The sequence below is a fragment of the Artibeus jamaicensis genome, unplaced genomic scaffold (assembly GCF_021234435.1).
Source record: "Artibeus jamaicensis isolate MK-2021 breed Jamaican fruit bat unplaced genomic scaffold, CSHL_Jam_final contig_373, whole genome shotgun sequence".
Classification (NCBI taxonomy): Eukaryota; Metazoa; Chordata; class Mammalia; order Chiroptera; family Phyllostomidae; genus Artibeus; species Artibeus jamaicensis.
Genome location: NW_026521807.1, coordinates 7,531,660 through 7,553,764, shown reverse-complemented (window position 1 = coordinate 7,553,764; position 22,105 = coordinate 7,531,660). Strand labels below are relative to the sequence as shown.

General features: G+C 38.4%; 1 protein-coding gene across 2 annotated transcripts in view; it reads left to right on the top strand.

Annotated features, from left to right (window-relative positions):
* Positions 1–8,109: 8,109 nt before the first annotated feature.
* Positions 8,110–22,105, top strand: part of EDIL3 (EGF like repeats and discoidin domains 3) — a 390,073-nt gene continuing 376,077 nt past the window's right edge. Inside the window, exons 1-2 of one of the 2 annotated variants that reach the window (XM_037142971.2) lie at positions 8,110–8,160; positions 8,419–8,953. In XM_037142971.2, the coding sequence (XP_036998866.1) occupies positions 8,887–8,953 (67 nt within the window). In that variant the 5' untranslated portion in view covers positions 8,110–8,160; positions 8,419–8,886. Of the gene's footprint in view, positions 8,161–8,378; positions 8,954–22,105 lie in introns of those variants that run through there. The other variant, XM_037142972.2, reaches the window with a different exon arrangement.

Below are 22,105 nucleotides of genomic sequence, written 5' to 3'. Positions count from 1 at the left end.
GAAATGTTTCTATCTTTTTTATGTAGGCCTGTATCACTATGAACTTCCCTCTCAGGAATGCCTTTGCTGTGTCCTATAAATTTTGGACTGTTGTGTGTTCATTTTCATTTGTTTCCAGAAACTTTTTTATTTCTACTTTGATCTCATTATTAGCTCATTCATTGTTTAATAGCATTCTATTCAATCTCCATGAATTTGAATGTTTTTGACTTTTTTCCTGGAGACTGGATTTTAGTTTCAGGCCTTTGTGATCCAAGAAAATGTTTGATATAATTTCAATTTTCTTGAATTTGTTGATATTTTTTGTGTCCTATTATGTAGACTATCTCTGAACATATTCCATGTGAATATGAAAAGAATGTGTATTTTGCCTCTTTGGTATGAAAGCCTCTCTCTATATATATCAGTTAAGTACATTTGATCTAGGGCATTGTTCAATGTCACAATATGCTTGTTGACATTTTGTTTGGAAGATCTATTCATTTTTGACAATGGGGTGTTAAAATCCCCTAGTATAAGTGTGTTGCTGTCTATATCTTTCTTGAAGTCCTCCAAAATGTTCCTGATATATTTGGGTGCTCCTGTGTTGGGTGCATATATGTTTATAATGTTTATGTCTTCCAGATGGATTCTTCCCCTGAGTAATATGAAGTGTCCTTTAGTATCACTTTTCATGGCTTTTGTTTTGAAGTCTATTTTTTCTGATATAAGTATTGCTACCACAGCTTTATTTTCCTGTATACTTTCTTGGAATATTTTTTCAACCCTTCACTTTCAGTCTGTGTAGGTATTTTTTTCCTGAAGTGGGTCTCTTGTAGGCAGCATATGTGTGGGTCACGTTTTCCTACCCATTCAGCTACCCTATGTCTTTCGATTAGAGCATTTAATCCATTCACATTTAAGGCTATTGTTGACAGGTACTTATTCATTTTTCTTCCTTTGTACCTATGTTCCCCTCTCTCTCATTCTTTCCCTTCCTATTCTTATAGCAGTCCTATTAGCATATCTTGCAGTGCTGATTTGGTGGAGGGTGCATTCTTTCAGCCTTCTTTTGTCTGGAAACTCCTTATTTCACCTTCTATTTTAATTGAGAGCCTTCATGGGTAGAGTAGTCTTGGTTTTAGGCCTTTGTTTCTCATTACTTGCAATATTTCTTGTCATTCCTTTCTGGCTTGTAGTGTTTCTGTTGAGAAATCAGCTGTTAGCCCTATCCAAGCTCCTGTGTATGTTACTTCCTGTTTCTCCTTTGCTTCTTTTAAGATTCTCTCTTTGTCTTTAAAACTTCTATTTTGAAGTTATTAAAAACATTTTAAACAACAATTATTAAGAGTGTGGTGCTAGGCCTTGAACAGGTAACCCAATAGGTGAGTCCATAAATGCAATCCCTAGAGCCAAACATATATATTCACTAAATGACTGAGTTGACATGGCATATCAGTAAAGAAGATATGGATTTTTTCAATAAATATTTTATGTAACTAGTAGTTTGCTGGAAAACAAGTAAGATGTATACTACTACCCCTTTACACAAAAAATTTTACTTTGATAAAAATTATAAATACACACATGAAACCATAATATCCATAAAAGTACTAAAAGAAAGTATGAGAATATGTTTATATGCAGAATAATAAAAGCTTATCTTAGCAAAAAACAAAACCTAGTAATCATAAGCAAATATACATAAATTTCATCACTTCAAATATAAAATATTTGAGAATAATAAAATCAAACAAAATACCTACAAACTATGTGGGAAATTTTTCACATAAATATGATACATAATGGGCTAATTTCTTTAATAAATGCAGAATTTTCATAAATCAAGAAAAAGGTCAGTGATCCAGTAGAAAAAAAAAGAGCAAAAGACATGCACTGTCATGATATAAAAATAACAAAGAAAATATAAATTATAGTAAATACATGAAAAGTCACTAATACCCACTCTTGATAAGAGATATCAAAATCACATGATGCCAGTTTTCATAAACACAGTTGATAAGCACAAAAATTGCAAATGCACTGTGCTGGCCAGAATATAGGGAGACAAGCACTTTGATGCATTATAGGTGGAGGATAAATTCATCTTTTGTGAATAGCAATATGGCAAGAGGTACCACAATTTTAAATGTTTGTACCCTCAACCAACCATGTCACTTTAAGAGATCTATTCTAATAAATTTATCTTGCATACATGTGCAGGCAGACAGGTATGCCCACTGAACATTGTTTGCAATAGCAAAAGATTGGAAACAATTTAAATTTCTATTAAGAGAAATTTATGTTCCATAAATACTACATTGCCCTTAATATAATTTCCAGAAATATTTTTTTCAAAAAACAAGGTGGGAGAGCTGGATAGCTACATGCAAAAAAATGAAACTTGAGCACCAACTTACACCTTACACAAAAATAGATTCAAGGTGGATAAAAAGATTTAAATATAAGTCATGACACCATTGAAGTCCTAGAGGAGAAAACAGGGAGGAAAATCTCGGACATTACATTTCTGCAGTATTTTCACTGATATGCCCCCTAGAGCAAGGGACATAAAAGAAAGAATGAACAAATGGGATCTCATCAAAATAAAAAGTTTCTGCATGGTTAAAGAAAACAGTATTAGTGCTCAGTATTAATAGCTACTGAGGATGCTCAGTATTGCTAACTATCAGTATTAATACTAGCAATTAATTAATTGCTAGCTATCAGTATTAATAGCTACTGAGGATGCTCAGTGTTGCTAGCTATCTCATCAAAATAAAAAGTTTCTGCATGGTTAAAGAAAACAGTATTAAAATAGAAAGAGAACCAGCCATATGGGAAAACATATTTGCCAATAATACCTCAGACAAAGGTTTAATATCCAAAATATATAAAGAACTCACAGGACTCCAGTCTAAGAAGACAAGTAACCCAATTAAAAAATGGGGAAAGGACTTGAGCAGACACTTCTCTAAGGAAGAAATATAGAGGGCCCAGAGACACATGAAAGGATGCTCAGTATTGCTAGCTATCAGAGAGATGCAAATTAAAACCACAGTGAGATACCACTTCACACTATTGAGAATGGGCATCATAAATAAAGCAACAAACAACAAGTGTTGGAGAGGTTGTGGAGGAAAGGGGACCCTAGTTCATTGTTGATGGGATTGTAGACTGGTGCAACCACTATGGAAAACAGTATGGAATTTTCTCAGAAAACAAAAAATGGATCTCCCTTTTGACCCAGCAATTCCATTGCTAGGAGTATATACTAAGAATCGTGAAATGACAATCCAAAAGAACCTGTGCAGTCAATGTTCACAGCAGCACAATTTACAATAGCCAAGTGCTAGAAGCAACCTAGGTGCCCATCTGTAAATGAATGGATCAGAAAGCTATGGTCCATTTACACAATGAAATTCTATGCAGCAGAAAGAAAGAAGGAGCTCCTATCCTTTGGGACAGCATGGATGGGACCGGAAAGCATTATGCTAAGCAAAATAAGCCAGGTGGTGAAAGACAAATACCATATGATCTCACCTTTAACAGGAACCTAAACAACAAAACAAATGAGTAAAATATAACCAAAGACACTGAAATTGACAGCACGGTAACAGTGACCAGAGGGGAGGGATTTAAGTGGAAAAGAGTGAAGGGTTTGTAGGAGCAATTATAGAGAACACATGGAGAATAAGGGAGGAGGGTGTAGGAGGGTGGGAGGTGGGGAGGGCTGGGGGATTAGGCTGGGCTGGGGGAAAAAGGAAGAAAACTATACTTGAACAATTTTTTAAAATGTGAAAAAATAAATAAAAAATAAAGCAAAGTGCATAACATTTACATAATTTAGTAATTATTGTGAAACGTATGTAGTATGCATATATACACATGGAGGCCATATGTGCACACTTATGTATGGATATGTGTCTGTTTATATGTGTGTGTACACACATATCTTTAGAAGATTATACAGCAATAGCTACTAGTTGTCACCAATTTTTCCTGGGGAGGCTACCCTGTAAGTAGAAAATGACACTAAGGGAAACATGTATTTCTCTGTATGCTTGTACCATTGAACTTTTATTATGTGCATGTATTAATTATTCTACAGAGTTTAGGGAGCTAAAAATTAAATCCCTGAAATAGTTGGAAAACTGGAGGGATCAGAGGCACCAGAGATATCTCTCATCAGGGTCAGTCTGAAGGCCAAGCCTTACTTTTGCATTATGACCCTACGCATTTCCTGGAAACAGCACCCACCAAGGAATCAAGATGGGAAATAGTGGGAACTTGGAATCTGGTATAAAACATACAGTCGTTTTCCATTTTTATTTTTATTGTTTAAATTATTTTTTTGCTTTTATTTTTAATGTATATTCTTAATGATTAACTTCCCTTAGTGAGCATGGTGGGAAGACCAAGAAGTTTAAATTAACACTCAGTTTTGTCTGAGGACCACAATTATCTTCACTGCAAGAACCATTTATAACGCCAGTGAAACAACTAGAGAAGAATAGAAAGTGTTAATTATACATATACATGGCTCTCGTGTGCTGGAATAATGTGGGGAGGTCTTGTGGGAAGACACGAAGTCAGCAGAAATTATGAGAGGTCACTTCTGATGCTCATATCAGCATGAGGAGGAGCTTGGAGGCAATGATTCGGCTTGGTGCTTATGGAGAGCAATGAAAAAGTGTTTTGAGTTATGCAAATATCGTGCACAAATTTAAAATGTGCTTGGACCTCTATATTCAAGCACAGCATATTCTAAAATGATAAATCAAGAAGGTCTGAGGGAATGTAGAATATACTAAAAAATGACAACTACAATTACTGCTACTTCAATAGAAAATATAAATGTATAAAGTTAGACAACTGTCTATCTAAAGACTACCACATAATGGTTGTGAATGTCACTTCTGAAATCAAACCAGGACTCAGATCCTGGCTCCTGGCTCCGTCCCTCGGTACTGCCTTAATCTTGGGCAAATTACATCAGTGGCCTGATCCTTGGTTTCCCCCACAGTTAAATGGAAATAATAATAATAGTTACCTGATAAACCTTGTTGAGGTGATTTAGCGAAGCAATATATGTGAAAACAAATCTGTGTTTATTATACAACTGACCCATAATTTTTGCCAACAGAGTGTGATGGGTTCTGAATTCAAAGTGTTTAGGTTCAATTACTGGCTACAACACTTAATAAGCTGAGACAATGAACATTTTACCTCACCAGTCTGTGCTTTATTCCTTCTCTCTCTAAAAAGGGGGATAATAATAGTGATCTGCTGTGTTTTCTCTGTTCTGCTTAGCAGGTTACCTCAAATTTTGAAATTTAAAACAACAACCTGTGAACCAAAGGGTAGCTGGTTCGATTCCCAGTCAGCGCACATGCTTGGGTTGCAGTCAGGTCCCCAGTTGGGGGCATGTGAGAAGCAACCACACACTGATGTTTCACTCCCTCTCTTTCTCCCTCCCTCCCTGCCTGTCTATAAATAAATAAATATAATCTAAAAAAATAAAAACAAAACTCACAGTTGTGTTTGACTGCATTTTCTGCTTTGGATCACACAAGGCTAAAATCTACATTTTAATCCAGGGATATTTTAAACATTAAAGAACATTCTGGATTAAACACTTTTGGAAAGGTTTCTTAAACACAGGACCTTTCAAAGTTTTATATGCTAACATTCACCATGAATCTTTAAGATACTGGTATGATATGCAATGTTACCCAGATTATTTGACCAAGGAAAAAATTTTTCCCCAGAAACTATTAACATCTTGGGGACAGTGAGCCTGCAGAAAATGTTTTGGGAAGTGCTGTCTTCAAGTGATGTATAGATTCACTTTTGGCACTTTAAGCACATATTTGGACCAGCTATAAACTGTAGGCTGGATCGTATATGATTAGTAAAGGTCCCTTAGCACTTTATGTGAGGCAGAAGATCCGTAACAGAATATCATTCTTTTACATCTTCTTCTTTTGTAAGTAAATCTCTTTCCTTTGGTCTTCTAACATTTCTCATATTCCACTTCTGAAGAGGCTATCTATGAATTTAGTAAGTGAAGTGAGTGCTATAAATGTAAATTAGGTAAAGTGCTTGTAACTTTCAAAATGAAAGGCTTATTGGTACCCGATCATTATCAGTAAGTGGTTGGGGGAGGAGGATCCAAGCCTGGGGAGCTGTGGACTTGAGTCTATGTATCAGATTTAGATGGTAAATGGGGCTTGTGGAAGGAGAGGTATTAAACTGGCAACATGTTTTACAAGTCATCTACCAGTTAATACGAGATGGCATTTATAGTCATAACTCCAGGTATTTGGTCACAGAATATGCATTTTAAAGTAGTTTTATGTTCTCCTGAAGTTCTTGTATTTTAAGATTTTAAATTAAAAAATAAAAAAACAGTAGCATACACTGTTATCAAAAAATTATTTAACTTCCTAACGTGTTCATTAAGGTCATGCGTTATCATAAACATGGAAATAAACAGGGAATTAAATAGGAAAACAATATCTCACCCTAGAGACATAGGTTTTTTGATATAACATTTTTGAAATGTAGTGCTATCTTCTAGTAATAATGCTTTAACACTAATACTAACCATGCCATTTCATTAAGGAAGGAAGAAGTACCTTATGGTAAACATGCTACAGCACAACCAGAAAGGGCGCTTTCAAAATTAAGTGATAATGGTGTGCCAGGAAGTTGGAATTTAATTGTTTAAAACTTGTTTGCTACAGCTCAGGACAGTGATTCTAATACCAGTTGTTTTGAGTATGAAAATAGATAGCAAATAAATCATTCTTTCTCTTTTCCTTAGCAAAGTCATTTTTTAAACTCTTTTTTTCCCACCCAGTTCCTTAAGTGGGTGAAAAAAGTGAAGGGACTAAGAAGTACCGATTGGTAGGTACAAAACAGTCATGGGGATGCGAAGTACAGCCTAGGAAATACAGTCAATAATACTGTAATTATGGATGTGCCAGTTGGGTACTGGAAATACCAGGTGGAATACTTTGTAAAGTACATATGTTTGTCCAACCAATATGCTGTACATCTGAAATCAATATAAATAATATTAAATGTAAACTGTAATTGAAAACATTAAAAACTGAAAAAATCTATTAGCAGGAAAAAAAACTATTCTTTCACACTCCCAACAAACACGAGATCAGAACAAACCTTGTTTTGAATAATTTATGTTGATGTTGTTTTTTTGTGTGCCTGTGGCATAACACCTTAACTCCTCCATAGAATATAAAGTATTACTTTTCCATCAGTCTTGCATCCTTGACCCCACCTCAAATTCCAAAAAGAAGGTAAAAATTAAAGTTTTAAGTAACTCAAGGAGGCAAAAGGAGGTGAAGTTGGATGGCCTAATGTCTTGTTATCCTTTTCTTAGTACATTCCCCTTTCACATTGTGCCTTCAAGAATGTATTCTTCAGTTTTTCCGTGTCTTTGTTTCTGTCCCTCTTTCTACCACACTCTCTATAAGGGGAGGGGGGAAACCCTGAGTTTCATTTTGGTACCTGCAACTGCTGGAATGGAATCCATGTACACTAAGCAATCATTCTAACAGGAAAGAGAAGAGAGCACTATTGTCAGCCATGGGCTATATTTTGGTTCAACCACTTTCACTGCAAAAACCAGTCCGTTTATATTGTTTTTGGTGGGTAACAGGGTAATTCGATCCACTTTAGTGATGCTTCGAAAATCTGTCATTGCCTTCTATTTTCTTGCACTGTCCCCAAATTCGCCGCAGTATTTCTCATTTGAAACAGATGTACTGCTTAACAAGACGCATGTCTCCTATTCGCTTGCCCTAAGCCTTCATCTTTTTGCCCCTGATAAGAGATGAGCCCACCACCCCCTGCTCCAGCCCCAGAGCTAACAAAAGTGCAGACAAAAGTAGAGCAGCCCTGTCTTGTATGATTACAGTCAGGCTGCTGAATAGGTTGCATTTCCTGAAAACACAGGACAACTCACTTTGCAGGGCTCTGTCTCTTTTGCAGTTTCGTGCCCCAAGAGCCACTTTTCAAAATCTCTTAACTTCTTTTCCTGGCTGTATTGGGAACTGGGCTTCAGGGGAATTCTTAACGTAGTCCATCATAACGTCAACGCTGGAAACCAAGGGAAATCTCAGACAACAGGCGTCTCTGGTGTGCGTGGAAAAGGTACAAGAAACGTAGGAATGTAAGAACTTCAGAGGCAGTAGCAGGTGCCAGGGTGTGGCTGCAGTTGTCTCCCCTTTCTCTTCCAGCAGAAGGAGCCACCTGAGAGAGAGAGAGAGGGAGAGAGAGAGAGATTGAGACTGGGGGAGGGAGGGAGAGACGGAGGGAGGGAATAAAAGGGAGGACGGGGGGCGGGTGGCGCCTGGGGAGCGCGCCCGGGAGGCTCAAGCTCACACGCACGCCGCCTCTGTTTGTACACAGTGCGCTCCCGGCTGCCCGCTCGCCCGCTCCACGCCCGCTCACGCTTCATTGTTCTCCAAGTCAGAAGCCCCGCAGCCACGCGGCTAGAGCGGCGCTAGCAGCGCCGGCTGAGCGCACAGTGTCCGCCAGCGCGGGTGACCCGGTCCGCGCGGGAGCCCGCGCCCCGCCCCGCCCGCCGCGCTCAGCTGGGACCCACCCGCAGCGGAGGCTGAGCCAGGCAGCTCCCCAAAGCTCGCCCACCTCTTTGAGCCAGAACACAGGCAAAGGAGAAGAGAAATTCCTCTCTCTGGTCACCCACTCCTTCTCGCCCTGTCCAAGAATTTGTTAAAGAAGACGCTTCGGCAAGAAGACATCTTCCTGAATTCACGGTCAGGGGCGGGGTTGCCGGCGACCTGCGGTGCCACCTCCGCGACGCTGCCCCCGGCTGCGGTCCCTGATTAGCTGGAGTCAAGTCTGGGAGAAGGGATCATGAAGAGCTCCGTGGCCGCTGGGCTCTTGGTCGTGCTCAGCCTCGGTGTCCCCCAGTTTTGCAAAGGTGAGGCAGCGAGGGCCGGGCCGCTGGGTACGGGACACTGGAAAGTCCTCTGAGAAACGCCGTGCAAGGAGCTGGCGTAGAGGCGGACCCCCGGGCGGGCTGGGGAGGGGAGCACGGCGGGCTGGCGGCGCGGAGGAGGCGCCCCGAACGGGGTTCCCCGGAAAAGTGCGAGTCGGAGGGAGTGAACGGGGTTGAACGGGTGGTACCGAGGTGAGAGTGAGGAAAGAGGGGGACGAAGGGAGGCGGGAGGGAACGGCGCTCTTGGGCACCAGAGATTCCACTGCTCACTTGGCCATCGGGTGGCCGTGACCGCTTATACCCTTCCAAGGCAATGCTTGTAAAGCCCGCTAAGATCACCGATCCCGGGGCTGGTATTTCCTGCGGGCCAGCTGGGGAAGCGAGGGCTGGGGCCGGGGGGTGGGGGGCGCGCGTCATCTAGTTAGAACGGGATGAAGCTGGAGAGCTGCAGGACCGCAGCTGCCTCTGGGGTGCGGCGCTTTGCCGCGGGGCTGGGCTGAGCAGTTTGCAAACCCAAACCTAACGCTGGGAGTTTGGGCAGAGTGTGAGAAGGAGAACTGTCTGACCAGTGAGTTCAGCTTTCTTCCGCCTTTCCATCCGAGAAGGCAATTCTGGATTGCCCCAGAATTGGCCTCTTCTCTAATCGTAGGGGTCTGGAGCTTTGCTCAGCACTCCCTTCCGTGCAAGCTGAACTCTTGAAAATAGAAAATCTTTCGATGCAACCCACACGCCCCCACCTAAGAGCAGAAAAGTTGTAAGAGCTGGTCTGGTGGTGCTTTCCATGACTTGTGTGAAATAAACCATACTGTTTAAAAAAAAATAGAGGACTTCGACGAACCTCCGGCTGAGTTATATAGATAGATGACTTCCAGGTCCTTTTCCAGAGTGGCTTTTCATTGCAAGCCCTGGCCGTGGTCCCGTCTCTGCGCCCGTGGAGGCTGAAGTTGGCACAGGGAAAGGGCAGGGGGGAGCGACAGGGGCTCTGGGAAGGCCGCGAGAGGGGGGTTCTCGTCCCTTCTGCACTCACAGATGCCGGTGGTCCCTTCTAAGGGGCTCCTTAGGCTGCTTCACGGAGAGCTGAGCGCACTACAGGGTTTAAAATTGAGTGCCCCTAAAATGGATAGTTGGATTAAACATGTGTTGACTAGAATACATTTGTGGTTAGATACTGCATGACTATTCTGCACCACCCATCCATTTGTTTCACGGGAAAATTGTGTACTCTTGGACTACTCTTCGCCCAGGAAGCCCGGCGTTGCTAGCCACACGCCCTCGCTGCCCTGCCAGTAGTGATCTGTGTGGCCCTTCCTTTCCTCGCCCGCCACTCTCCCCCAGAACGAGGACGTTATCCCCAGCGTGAGTGTAGGGTGTGCTTCCCCAGCGCTTACAAAGTGCCCTTCCAGTGATCAGGCAGAGGCAGCCGCTCCACTGAAGGTTACAGAATGGTAATGGCTCTGTAGTTGCTCAGCCGGGTATCCTCAGCGATAATGCTCCCACCACCGATATTTTTTCCTTTCTCTTATTTCCCGAATGAATTTCATTTGCACTTTGATCCCTCAGCTGGAAGGGGAAGGGGAAGGGGAAGAACTGCAGACACTTCTCTCCTTCTCCCTTCCCTGCCTCCGTTCACGAAAACACACACACACACACACACACACACACACACACACACACACACACTCACCCACACCTACACCATGCCACTGCCACCATCTGTCCGGCTCCGAGGAGGGTGGCAGAGGTGGAAGAGAAGGAGCTTTTAGTGTGTGTGACCGCTCTATCCTTGCTTGGTCTGGTTACGGTAGCCTGGGGTCGCGATGAGTCCCAGCTCGCTGCAGCCTGAAGCTCTGCCTCCTAAGGATAACCACGCGTAGGGCACAGCTTACTCCTCCAGACAAACCTAGCATGGTAAGGTTGCCTGGCCTTCCCTTCGGGCTCACAGACAATGCTCCAGCAGCTGTGGACTGCAAATTCTTCAGTAGTTTTCTCCTGTTTCAGCCAGGCTGTGGTGAGAGGGAAAGAGGGCTTTCAGAAGAAGCACCATTTTCCATGAGCAATTTATGTTAAACTCGCACCTTTCTACTTCATTCTCCCTCAGCCCTGCCAAAGGCAGAATGCAGCTGGCATGACAGCTCCAAACAATTAAACTTGGAGCAAAGTTATTGAAGCCAGTGATAACACTTAGCATTTCTCTGTGCCCTGTCCCTTCCACCTCCACACACATAATTTGTCCAATGCATGCACACTTTTTAGAAATTGGAGTTCCCCTGTGTGGGTTGTAATTTTTGTGCATTAAAGCATGGGATTTGATAAGGACATGTAATTCCTTTTATTAGTCGTTTTTATTTTAAAATTAAACCAATGGATCAGTCAGACTGAATATTTTATTAACTCTTAAATTATTCATCGTTATGGGCTGCTCTAAAAAATCCAATAACATGCATACAGTTGCACGTGACATCTTATGCAATCTGTCCCTGTGCCTGCAGTTTGTGCCTGAAGTCTTTACACAAATGGCACTGTCTAAAAATGTCTAGACATGTCCTAAATACTATGAATTGTTGCCATTTGCGTTTTTTTAAAACAATGGTATTTTTTAGTTAATTGGACAGGAACATAAATTAGTACCTGAATAATCTCACTGGGAATAACAACACTATGCTTCTGTGATTAGTATAGGAATATTTGTACTGAAATAACAAGTATTTTATGTTTTAAAAATTATTATACGTTAGTGTCGTCATTACCTGTTTAACACAATCATCATTTTTATACCTTAAAAATAAGTGCTAACTTCATATTCTTGGTGAAACATTTAAAAATAATTTTGAGATGTTGAATTAAAAATAACAATTTAGGGAAAATAGAATATCCTGCTGTGACTGTTTGACACTAATGCAAAATCTTGGCCATGTCACATGGTGTCATGGTGCAACATACATGTTTTTCCCCTTCTGGTCATGAATATTTTTCCTAATTATTCTTGAAATACTTCCTTAGAATTGAATGTATTTTTTACATTTGGATGACTTTGAGAAAACATTTACAATAACACAAATTAATAGTTAAGAAGTTGAAACAGTCTATTCTTCCTTCTGTGGTCTTGAAGTAACAAAGATCTTTGAAACCAAGTAAATGTATACCACTTCTAAACTCTTCTCTAAATTTAAACTCTTTGTATTTTGCTCAGATATCTTAAGATCATTATTCATTAAAACATGTGTTCAGGATTAGGGTATTTTTAATAAATCATTAATACAATTTACCTTTTTTGCTACACACGTAGGATTTTTCCTCCTTCCAACATTATACCAGTATAGAGTAAAGAGATAAAGTATACGTGACTACAGTAACGTAGTTTGGTTACTCACAGACATTACAAAGTGGTTGATAGCTTCCAGACTCTAAACTTATAGCCCAGACTCCTAATTTCACTGATATTAAGATAAAAGTTTTAATTAGATTATTTATTTTGAAAACTTTTTATCTTTTACAGGATTTTGAATAATGGGATGGACTTTATATGTTATCATTTGTGTACAGTTTAAAAGCTTGCTAGATTTAAGAGTACCTGAAGCCCAATAAATTAATTCTGATATTTGCTGTTTACTGAACACACTTGCAGGTACAATAGTGCTGAGTCTGATTTACAGGGAAATGGGTTAATTATATTCTTGCCAAAATAAATAAGCAACAAGGACACAAAAAAAACAACGCAGGCTTCAAAACTCAGTTCAAGCCAGAGTAAATCAGAATGAGTAGGTACTGGGAAACAAATAGAAAACTTTGAAAATATATAATTAATGGTACGGCTTCTGTCAGAGCTAATAAATTTGCTTTTTATACAGTTGAATTTATTACCTCAGTAGTTTGAAAACAAACATGTTCTTGGGGAAAAAAAAGTAGAAAATCAAAGCCAAGCCATTGCTATTATTCAATTCTATTCTGTGTTTTAATGAAGATGTCTAGCATGGCTTCATTTTAATTTTTGTTTTTAAAATCAGTGCTCATGTAATGACTTTAGTGTCTGTTGATTAATCAAAGCAACCATGTATGTGTATACAAAGAGTTGACTGGTTACCCATATGGGCTAGTCACAGTTTTCTTATAGTTATGTGATAATGCTAGAATTTAAGTGCTATAAATACTTAAACTGAATGAATTACCACTTAATGGACACTTAAAACACCTTTAAAGAGTCTGATTTGAAAGAGTTGTTGAAAGGAAAAGAAGACTGGAATCAACTCTGCCCTTTCCAGCAGGTGTCAGGATAATCAGTGGAGATCTTTTAAAGGAAAGATGGAAAAAATAAAAGAAGTAAACTTGTAAATGCTAATCTGCAAATCCACATAAAGTGAATTTCTACTCAGTATGAAACTGATATTATTAGTTAGTCTTCAGTGATCTCCTGGAAAAGTGAGGACCCACTGTGTGTTCCGTGGGGTTTTGACATGGGAGCAGTGTTGCTCTCACTGCCGTGAACAAGCCCAGGTGTGGGCTGAACCAGTGTTCCTCAGAGGTTTCCCGAGTTCTTTCAAAGCAAATGCATACAGAAGCATGATTTGATTGCAATAAAACAATCATTAAAATATTCTGCATGCTTTTAAGCTTATTCTACATACCAACTGTCTTTTATAAAGAGAAATTTTGTGATACTGACTTACATGAATGCATGTACATGGACCAACTCTATGTTTATATACACCTATATGACTAGTAACAGATGACTGCATATCTTTTTCTGTCATGATAGTAAAGTGAATGTTTTATAGAGTTTGCAAGTTTCTAAATAAGTCACGTGCACAAAACAGACTAAAGGACATGTTAAAGCTTTAATGCTTATCAAAGCGTTATTAATCCTTACTAATCCTTATAGATGTGCCTACTGTGTATCAAGCCGTCGGTGACTTGACATCATTTATCTGTTTTTAACTGATCCTTACCTGAGAATGGTTCCTTGCAGAGTAGTTCTGGGATCTGCTCAGATAGCCTTTAAAACCAGGTTACAGATTCACCAACACACTCTTTCTACAGAAGTTCCTCTCAGGTTTTTATACGTTGCTGACATCATGTTAAACAGTTCCTCTCCGGCTGTATCCAGTGACCTCCATTCTGTCAGAGTCCTTCTCAAATAAAAACTCTTTCTCTCCCTATCCATCTTTTTCCCTTCTCTCCCACCACACCTACCCCTAACGTTCCCTGGCTTGATGGCATCAAGGGTATAGCGTTCACTATAAAATTCTGAAAAAGGTTGCAAATCCCCCAGACTCCATTTGTGATTTATTTTATTTTGTAGAAAAAAAGAAAAGATGACAATGTGAAGCCTCTATTACTAAATCCTGAGATTTAAAACATAAACAGAAATAAATTAGAATCTGAATTATGGAGCAACTCAGGATTTTACACCCTTGATTTGATCGTAGTAACCTACCTAAGTCTATCAGCTGGGCCAATATTTACATCCACTCTACGTGCAGTCAGCTCTCTTTCTGTTTTGCCTGTAGCACGTAGTTGAGAACCTAGAAGAAAACACCAAAAACTTCTGATCACCTAAAATAGATACTACATTTAAGCCTTAGAACATATAGAAAAATCTATTACTCATTTTTTAAGTTCCTGGGCTCTCTTTAAATTAGATCCAGAAAATAAAGGGCATATGAAGTAAAAGGTCAGTTTTAATCAGAGCAATAAAACATGGCAGCCATTAGATGAAGGAGAGACTGGAAAAAGTATACGCAAACACAGTGAGAGCTTTCAGGGGGAAGACTGGGGAGCAGTTTGGCTAAATTTAAAGCATGAAAGGCAGCCCTGTGTGAGAAGATATTATAGTAATTGGTGCCAGTATTGGCCTTGCATTCTGGACACAGAGTCTCTGCAGTGTGTTCCATATTTTGCAGTACAAAAGCAGTAAAGTGTATGCATCATTGAGGAGATTTTGTCAAAAATGCATAAACTTGAAAACCTGCTTAATGGTAAAGGAGATAAAACTTGGAAAAATTTACCTATTTGAAAACTTTGTTTTCCCATCATGCCAGAGAAAATGTTGTTATATATGTGTTTATTCATTTTCCCCCATCAGTAATGAATTGAGGTTTCACAAAACATATTACTCAATTTTGTGAAGCAGTAGACCTCAGAATGCAGATACAATATCCTACAATTATTTGATTATATTTTAGAAGAAAAGTACTGTTACTTTGTTTTTAAATATGCATTAATATATTGATAGTAACAGAGTAAGATTTGTTGAACAAAAGTTTTAATAGTGCATGAAGTAGAATGGGGAATTTATGTACAAGAATTTAAGTGAGGGTTTTTTTTAATACTAAGGCACTTTTGAATGTGATTGTTACTATGGAGAAAGATTTACTCTCTATCTTAGCTTTACTTTTTCTATTTTCTAAAACAGGTCTGTATCAAACTGACTGATCACATTAAATAATTTAATATAGTATAACAGTGCCTAAAAGGGAAGGCCAAAGTTTTAATCTCTTGTTAGATGATATTGTGTTTGATTTGAAGGTAATCTCTAAATAGGGTTAAGTCACCATGCTTTTATTAAGGTTTATGCTTGGTATTTGATAAAGTCATTTATTTTGGGATTGCAAAATAATCTTCTTAAATCTCTTCTTGTACTGTGGTCAGAATAAACATTTATGCTTCACTGATACCCGATATGTGAAGACAGCTTAGGTAAAATGTGCTCAGGACTTTTAAGCAGAAAAGACTGGAACAGTCAAGTGTACACTGGAGGATATTGGCATTTGACGTAAGTTGGCAAATCTCTCCTGGTGATGGCCAGCGGTCTCCCACCTGTGAGTCTTCTGTCTGTGCTCACATCTCCGATGATTTTCTGTCTTATCATTTTCCTCTCCAAATATGTACTGAACTCCAATTTTATCCACATTATTTTTCCTGTCTGTTTATTCACCTTTTTTCTTTCTATTGTTTAACTTTTGTATTGTAAACACAAGCTTTTTTGAAATGTTGTCCAGGGACAAACAAAAAGCACATTCCCCTTTTAAAATGCTTTAATATTTATATGCCAAGCTCTTGCTTCATGTTTTGTGCTCCCTACAGAACCAGAGCTTAAGAACAGTGCCAACCAAAACAAACACCACAACTGAACAACAACAAAGAGACACTCTATGTATTGAAATGAATGGAGTTATCCCCCACTCCAAATCATTGTTCCTTAGATATACACAGTCATTTTAAATTTTGTTTTTGGCTTTTTTACAATCTGTGTTGTAGATGAACCTACTTTGAAAATACCACTCAATGCTCCTGCAAGAGCTTGTTTAATATATACTGTAAACATACAGGTGTGACATAAGGGACTTTTTATGTATGGGATACATCATCGATTAAAAGAAAAGCTACCTCTAACTGATAGGTTACTTTATTAAAGATACAAGGTTCTGGCATTTCACCTTGCTTTAATTTTGACCTGGAACAATTTTTCAGGTACTCGTGCCTTTTTTCCTTTCCTCTCTTCACTCGGGGACTGCCACTATATCAGTTTGAGTATCTTGCTAGACAAGTAAACAAGGGGCATTCGTTCTGCTAGCTTTCTAAGTTAATAAGTATAGTATTTACTGAGTTCATGCTGTTTTTGTTCCACCATTCTACATGCCATCTTTGCCTTCACAACAATTCTGAGACAAATATTTTTATTATTTACATATGAATGGTAAAATGAAGGTACAGAGATGTTAAATAGTTTCCTAAGAGAATGCAAATGCTAAGTAGCTTATTAGAATTAGAATCCAGTTTAAATATAACCCTGTTCTTTTAAATACTAGAACAAACTTTGCGACATGTCCTGTATATCATGGAGATATTTTGTTAAAGATTTTTTTATTTGTAAAACACATATTATATCTAACTGCTATTTAACTGGTAGACATTTTGGAAGGGGTAAATTATATTTAGTCTCTTGGGAGAATATTTTTAAATTTTCCAAATTTAAGTTGGTAAAGTGTCATACATTTCACATTAAGCAATAAAGGTTGGAGTATACTGTGATCAGAAAGAGTTAATGTGTCTTTCAGAATAATGTCACACTGGTAAGAGGAGTGAAGCCGGGAGAGAAAAGCGGAGCACCTAACGAAGTGACTCAAAACACATTACCTTCAAAATCTTCCTATTCAATTTTATTTCGGCATGATATTTATCATTTGTTTTTGTTTTCTGGGATTCCAATGCTCTTCTACAGTGTCCCATGGTTATTCGATATGAGGTGTTAGAGCTTGCTTTCTCTGTAATTTTCAAACACAGTGCAGGACAAAGTGATCTTAAAGGTTAATAAGTCTTTTTTATTTCAGTGAAGGTTTTTAATTTGCCTTACATCCCACCCTCATTCAATCTTATTTCTATGTAATTTATTAGGAAGTTTTAGCCAAACAAAAAGCACCAAAAAATTTCAAACCACATCATTTAGAAAACAATATTTTCTGGTTTAATAATTTTTTACCCAAAATATGGTTTATTTTTTTCAAAGTAGAATTGGATTGACTTTAATGAAAATTATACCATTTAATATGAGATCACTTTATTATATCTTCTATGTATCTGTATTGTATGTAATAGTTGAAATGGGCCTCCATATGTTTTATTATATTTATTCCCCTAAAATAATAATAATAATAAAACAATAGTTAAACTTTCTTAGCATTTCCTGTCACTATTCTAGGGAATATAAGCAGAGAAGGCATCCTTCATCTTGCTTAACCAATGAGGGACCTGGGGTTGAAAAAGTCATGCGACTTATGATTCACCAGACCTGTAATTCAAGCCACCAATGACAGTTTGAACGTGATAGTACATGTACTGATTCCAATTTATTTTTTACTCTTTTCTGTTATAGTAGTTTGCTTAAGAGAATTATAGTCGTGTTTTTCTCAGTTGTCAGACTCACAAAACAAGGAAGAGGAGTTGATGTAGTGCTACTTGCTTTTTTGAAAACTGTTCTAAACTGCTTCTTAGCCCAACATGAACACTTCCATGTATCTGCATGTGCATGTTAGACTTTCTTATTGAGGGAGTTGCTCAGGTAACAGTAGTGTATATTCCTCCAACTTTCCATCTCTTCACAGAATATTCTGTGGTTCTTTCTCTCCTTGCCTATCATTCATTCCCACTGAACCCACTCTTGCCACTGCTCTAACTCTGAACCCTTATCTCTCTAATTCCACAACCTGGTCTCTGTGGTTATCCATTTTAAGAGGTATTCAGCCATGTATGAATTTCTCAGCTGTGATGATTTCGTCATTTTTGCTTCAAAAAGTCCAAACTACAGTACTTTCCAAAGTGCCTTTCCCATTTCTGGAGCTAAGAAAAGTGGAGTGCTGTCAAAAGCGATTCACTGGAAATCCTGGTGGAGCTGAAAGCTTGAGTTGGGGTCTTTAAGGGAATGAGCAATAAAGATAGAAAGTGATGGTATGAGGTGTATGATTATGAAGACATTGAAGTGATTCTACTGTACCTACAATTACTGCTAACTGTAAGTTTGGGAGTATGACCATGGGAGTAATGGTTGAGGGAGGGTGGAAGACAAGAGCATTAGAAGAAAAAGTCAAGGCGAAAATGGCCAGGTTTGGGAAAAATCATCTATGTGGGTATCGAAGTCCCCAAAAATTATACCAGGAGAAATGTTGAGAGAGAATGATAGTGAACCAGAAATGGAAATCTTCAAAGAAGGAGGGCATATGGTGCAGCAATCACAAGATAAGTGTAAGAACAGGGTAGTATGGGGGAATAGAGATATATGACATGGAATTTAAACTGTGTGGGACAGTGAATGTTCAGGAAGTCTCATTGAAGAGCAAGAGAGACTTGTGCCCCATTTCAGGTCTAGAAGCTACGAGGGAAGAAACAGCATTCAGTTAAGAGGGCTACAGGGTAAACAGTGACTCAGAGGAGGCTGAATTCCTTTAGAGCAGGAACCCATATAATACCCAGTTACAGAAATCATGCTCTTTCAGTCTTCATCCTACAGCTTTTAACACATTGAGTTCATTATAGTAACTAGGACTAACACATTTAAGCACAGAAAATATGTTTTCATATACAGCAGCTCTCTTCTACCTGAGGGGTTATTATTTTCTCTAGGGAAAGATAAGGACAAAGACTGAGAATAGAATAAGTGATTTAACTCCAAAAAAACTAGGTCTTACAGACGCAAGTCCAGGACTCGACTCTAGCACAGCTACACAGCAAAGCTCCCGACCGTGGGAGGATCCCTTCCACATTTAAAGCTCAGCCAGAGGGCAGGAAGATTTCTGCAGTTGTGCTCTGGCCTACTTTGTCCAGTTCCAATGGAGCGCTATGTATTTTGAGGTCTGCATAGTTTAGGTTACTGGGAATGTCAGTGTCTGCTTGGTGGCCTTAAATAACAGTTGGCCGTGTTTGGATAACTTGTGTAAACGGTTCTTACTGAAAAACAACATTATTAGTAGGGGGATTTTTTTTTTCAGTTGTAACATAACTGTGCAACCTATTATACAAAGAATTCTTTTTCTCAAATTTACATGTTTCAAATACTTGTAAAACATAATGTTTCTTCTTCAGTGTCTGACATGCTAAAGTCATACATATTTTTTCTTTCATCTGTCCTTGTAAGCCTTTCCTTTCAACATTTTAGTTGTTTCATTTGGGATCTGTCCAAATAGCCTACATAATTATTCAAGAGGTTTGCCAAAAACGCAACAAAGAATTCCAGGGATGCATTTCCCTGAAGTAATGCCACACGCATTAGTCTGTACCTTTTCATTTTGAAAATACATTCTTAATTTTTAATCTATCACTTTGCTGATTACTATTTTCTATCAGAACACCTTTTCCCAAATAATACTATTATGTCTTTTTTACATACTTTTATTTTGCTTTTGTCTTCATTGGAATTTTACTTTAATTGTTATTCTCTGTTTAGCATAATGGTTGTTACTATTATATGGTATATACTCTGTCCACAGAATCTCAGAAACCTAACTTTATTTCCTACAAATTATATTAATATGCTATTTATTGACATTTTTCTATCAGGTACATATCTGCTTGATAGTAATGCAATTCACTCATTCCTATTCTTAGTTTTTTTAACAATGTCTTTAAATTTATTATCTTCTTAAAGATATCATCTATCTCTGTTTTTTCTATTTCTACATCTATTTCTAATTATTTCTTTCTGTATCTTGCCATTTTCTGCCCTTAGCTCCTTTCTCAGTTGAAAGTGCACAGCACCACAGAATTGAATCTCCTGACCCCCTTCTCCCAGTACTAGTGCTTCAGCACACGTACATACACACACACAATATGCCCTTTATTCTCTATTACTTTGCTGTTTAAAAAAATTACAGCATTTTTCAAAAGTCATAATGATATGACCACTTAATATTAACTTTTTTATTTTTATCCTGTTTCCAATGTATTGTAAGCTCCATGTGGGCAGAATGGGCACCTATTTTATTTCTTAACATGTATTCAACTCCAAACATGGTGTTATGCACATAGTAAGTACTCAGTCGATACCTGTTGACTGATGTGTGCATGTATCAGTGAATGAGAAACATGAAACTATGTGGGTATATAAATCTTTCTCTGGTTAAAAACGTGTTCCTTTGATAGATCCACTAACTTATTTAATACCTTCTTATCTACTTGATGCACTGGTGCACTGACATGTGATTTATGGCACAAGTGATACACGTTTAGAAAGCAATAAATACTTTAGTAGTGGCAAACTCTAAGAGCTGACTGGATAAATGACCTAATTGCTTCCATGGCTGTCTAATTTATAAACACTTCAAAGCAAGATTCAGGTTTTACCTTAAATTAACAGATTCAAAAAAATTCTTGTAATTGTATATAAAAGATAGACAGTAAGCTTTAGACTGTCATCTGATTATCAATGGTTGACAAGAAAAATATGTGCAACTAACTCAAAGCACTTAGTCTTTGTAATTGGCAGGCGGAGGACCCGCAGGGAGCGTTTTGATCAGCGAAGTTCCCCAATGCCTTTGTGATCAATCCTGTAAGCAGCAGCAGCAGCAATAACTTGCCTCCAACCACAACTTCTTCCCCTCACCCCACCGTGCTGTCACACCTGCTGAATCCAGATGTAGTTGGCGGAGGGGAACGGACAGCCCCTGGGAGCTGTGCCTGCTCAGGAGTCTCTGAAGCCGCCCTGTCCAGAGTTGTTTGTGTAATGACGGTGTTTGTGTCACGGCAAACTACTGTTGATTTCCCTTCCGGCAACTGCACTTCTACGTTTCTTAAATGCCTCCGTGGTTCTAAAACAATCTGTATACTTGTGACCCCAGTAATTGTGTGGTTTCCACCCCTAACCTAAAAGCTCTGAAAACTGCATGTCATTCTAAAAAAGGTAGATAGAGCAAAGAATGGTATAGAGTAAAAATTGTAGAATCAACTGATTTCCCACTTTTTATGTGCTGGGAAAGAACCTTTGGGGATTTATTTTGAGAGCCAGTTCATTTCGTATCCTTGTTTTAAAGATTTAATTATTTTTGAAGCTATAAGTATATACTCATTGAAGAAAAGTTATAATGGTGACATTTTGGTGTCTCTTTAGAGACTTGTTTGAATAAATAAGTAGCTCAAAGTAACATTTTCACCATAATATGGATCAGACCACATAGTTGTATAATTTATTTACTCAACAACCTTTTTAATGAGCAGAGTTAGATGACAAATGCTCTTTTCTGGATGTTGGAATTATAGTAGCAAACATAAAAGACTTAAGTTCTTGTTCACAGAGAGCTCACATTCTGATGAAGGGGAACATAAAATAAACAGAGGAAATTGGAAGGTTACAAGCAGAAGGTGGGGATTTCAGGAGTGGACTGAACTTTTTTATGTAGGGTGCTCAGAAGGTCAAGCCTCACTGTTCAAAAAATTTAAGGAAGTGAGGTATATGTTGTATGTTGTCTCAAGTTTTATTTGTCATTATATTTTATTATGTTTGTTATACAGTGTTAAAGCAAATTTATTTTGTAAAATATATTCATATTTTTCTTTACAGTATGCTTTTGGCACCACGTTTTGAGTGCGTACAGATTGCCCTTTGTTTACCCTACCAAATGGTTTACTGTGTGCCCCAACAAAAGTGACATC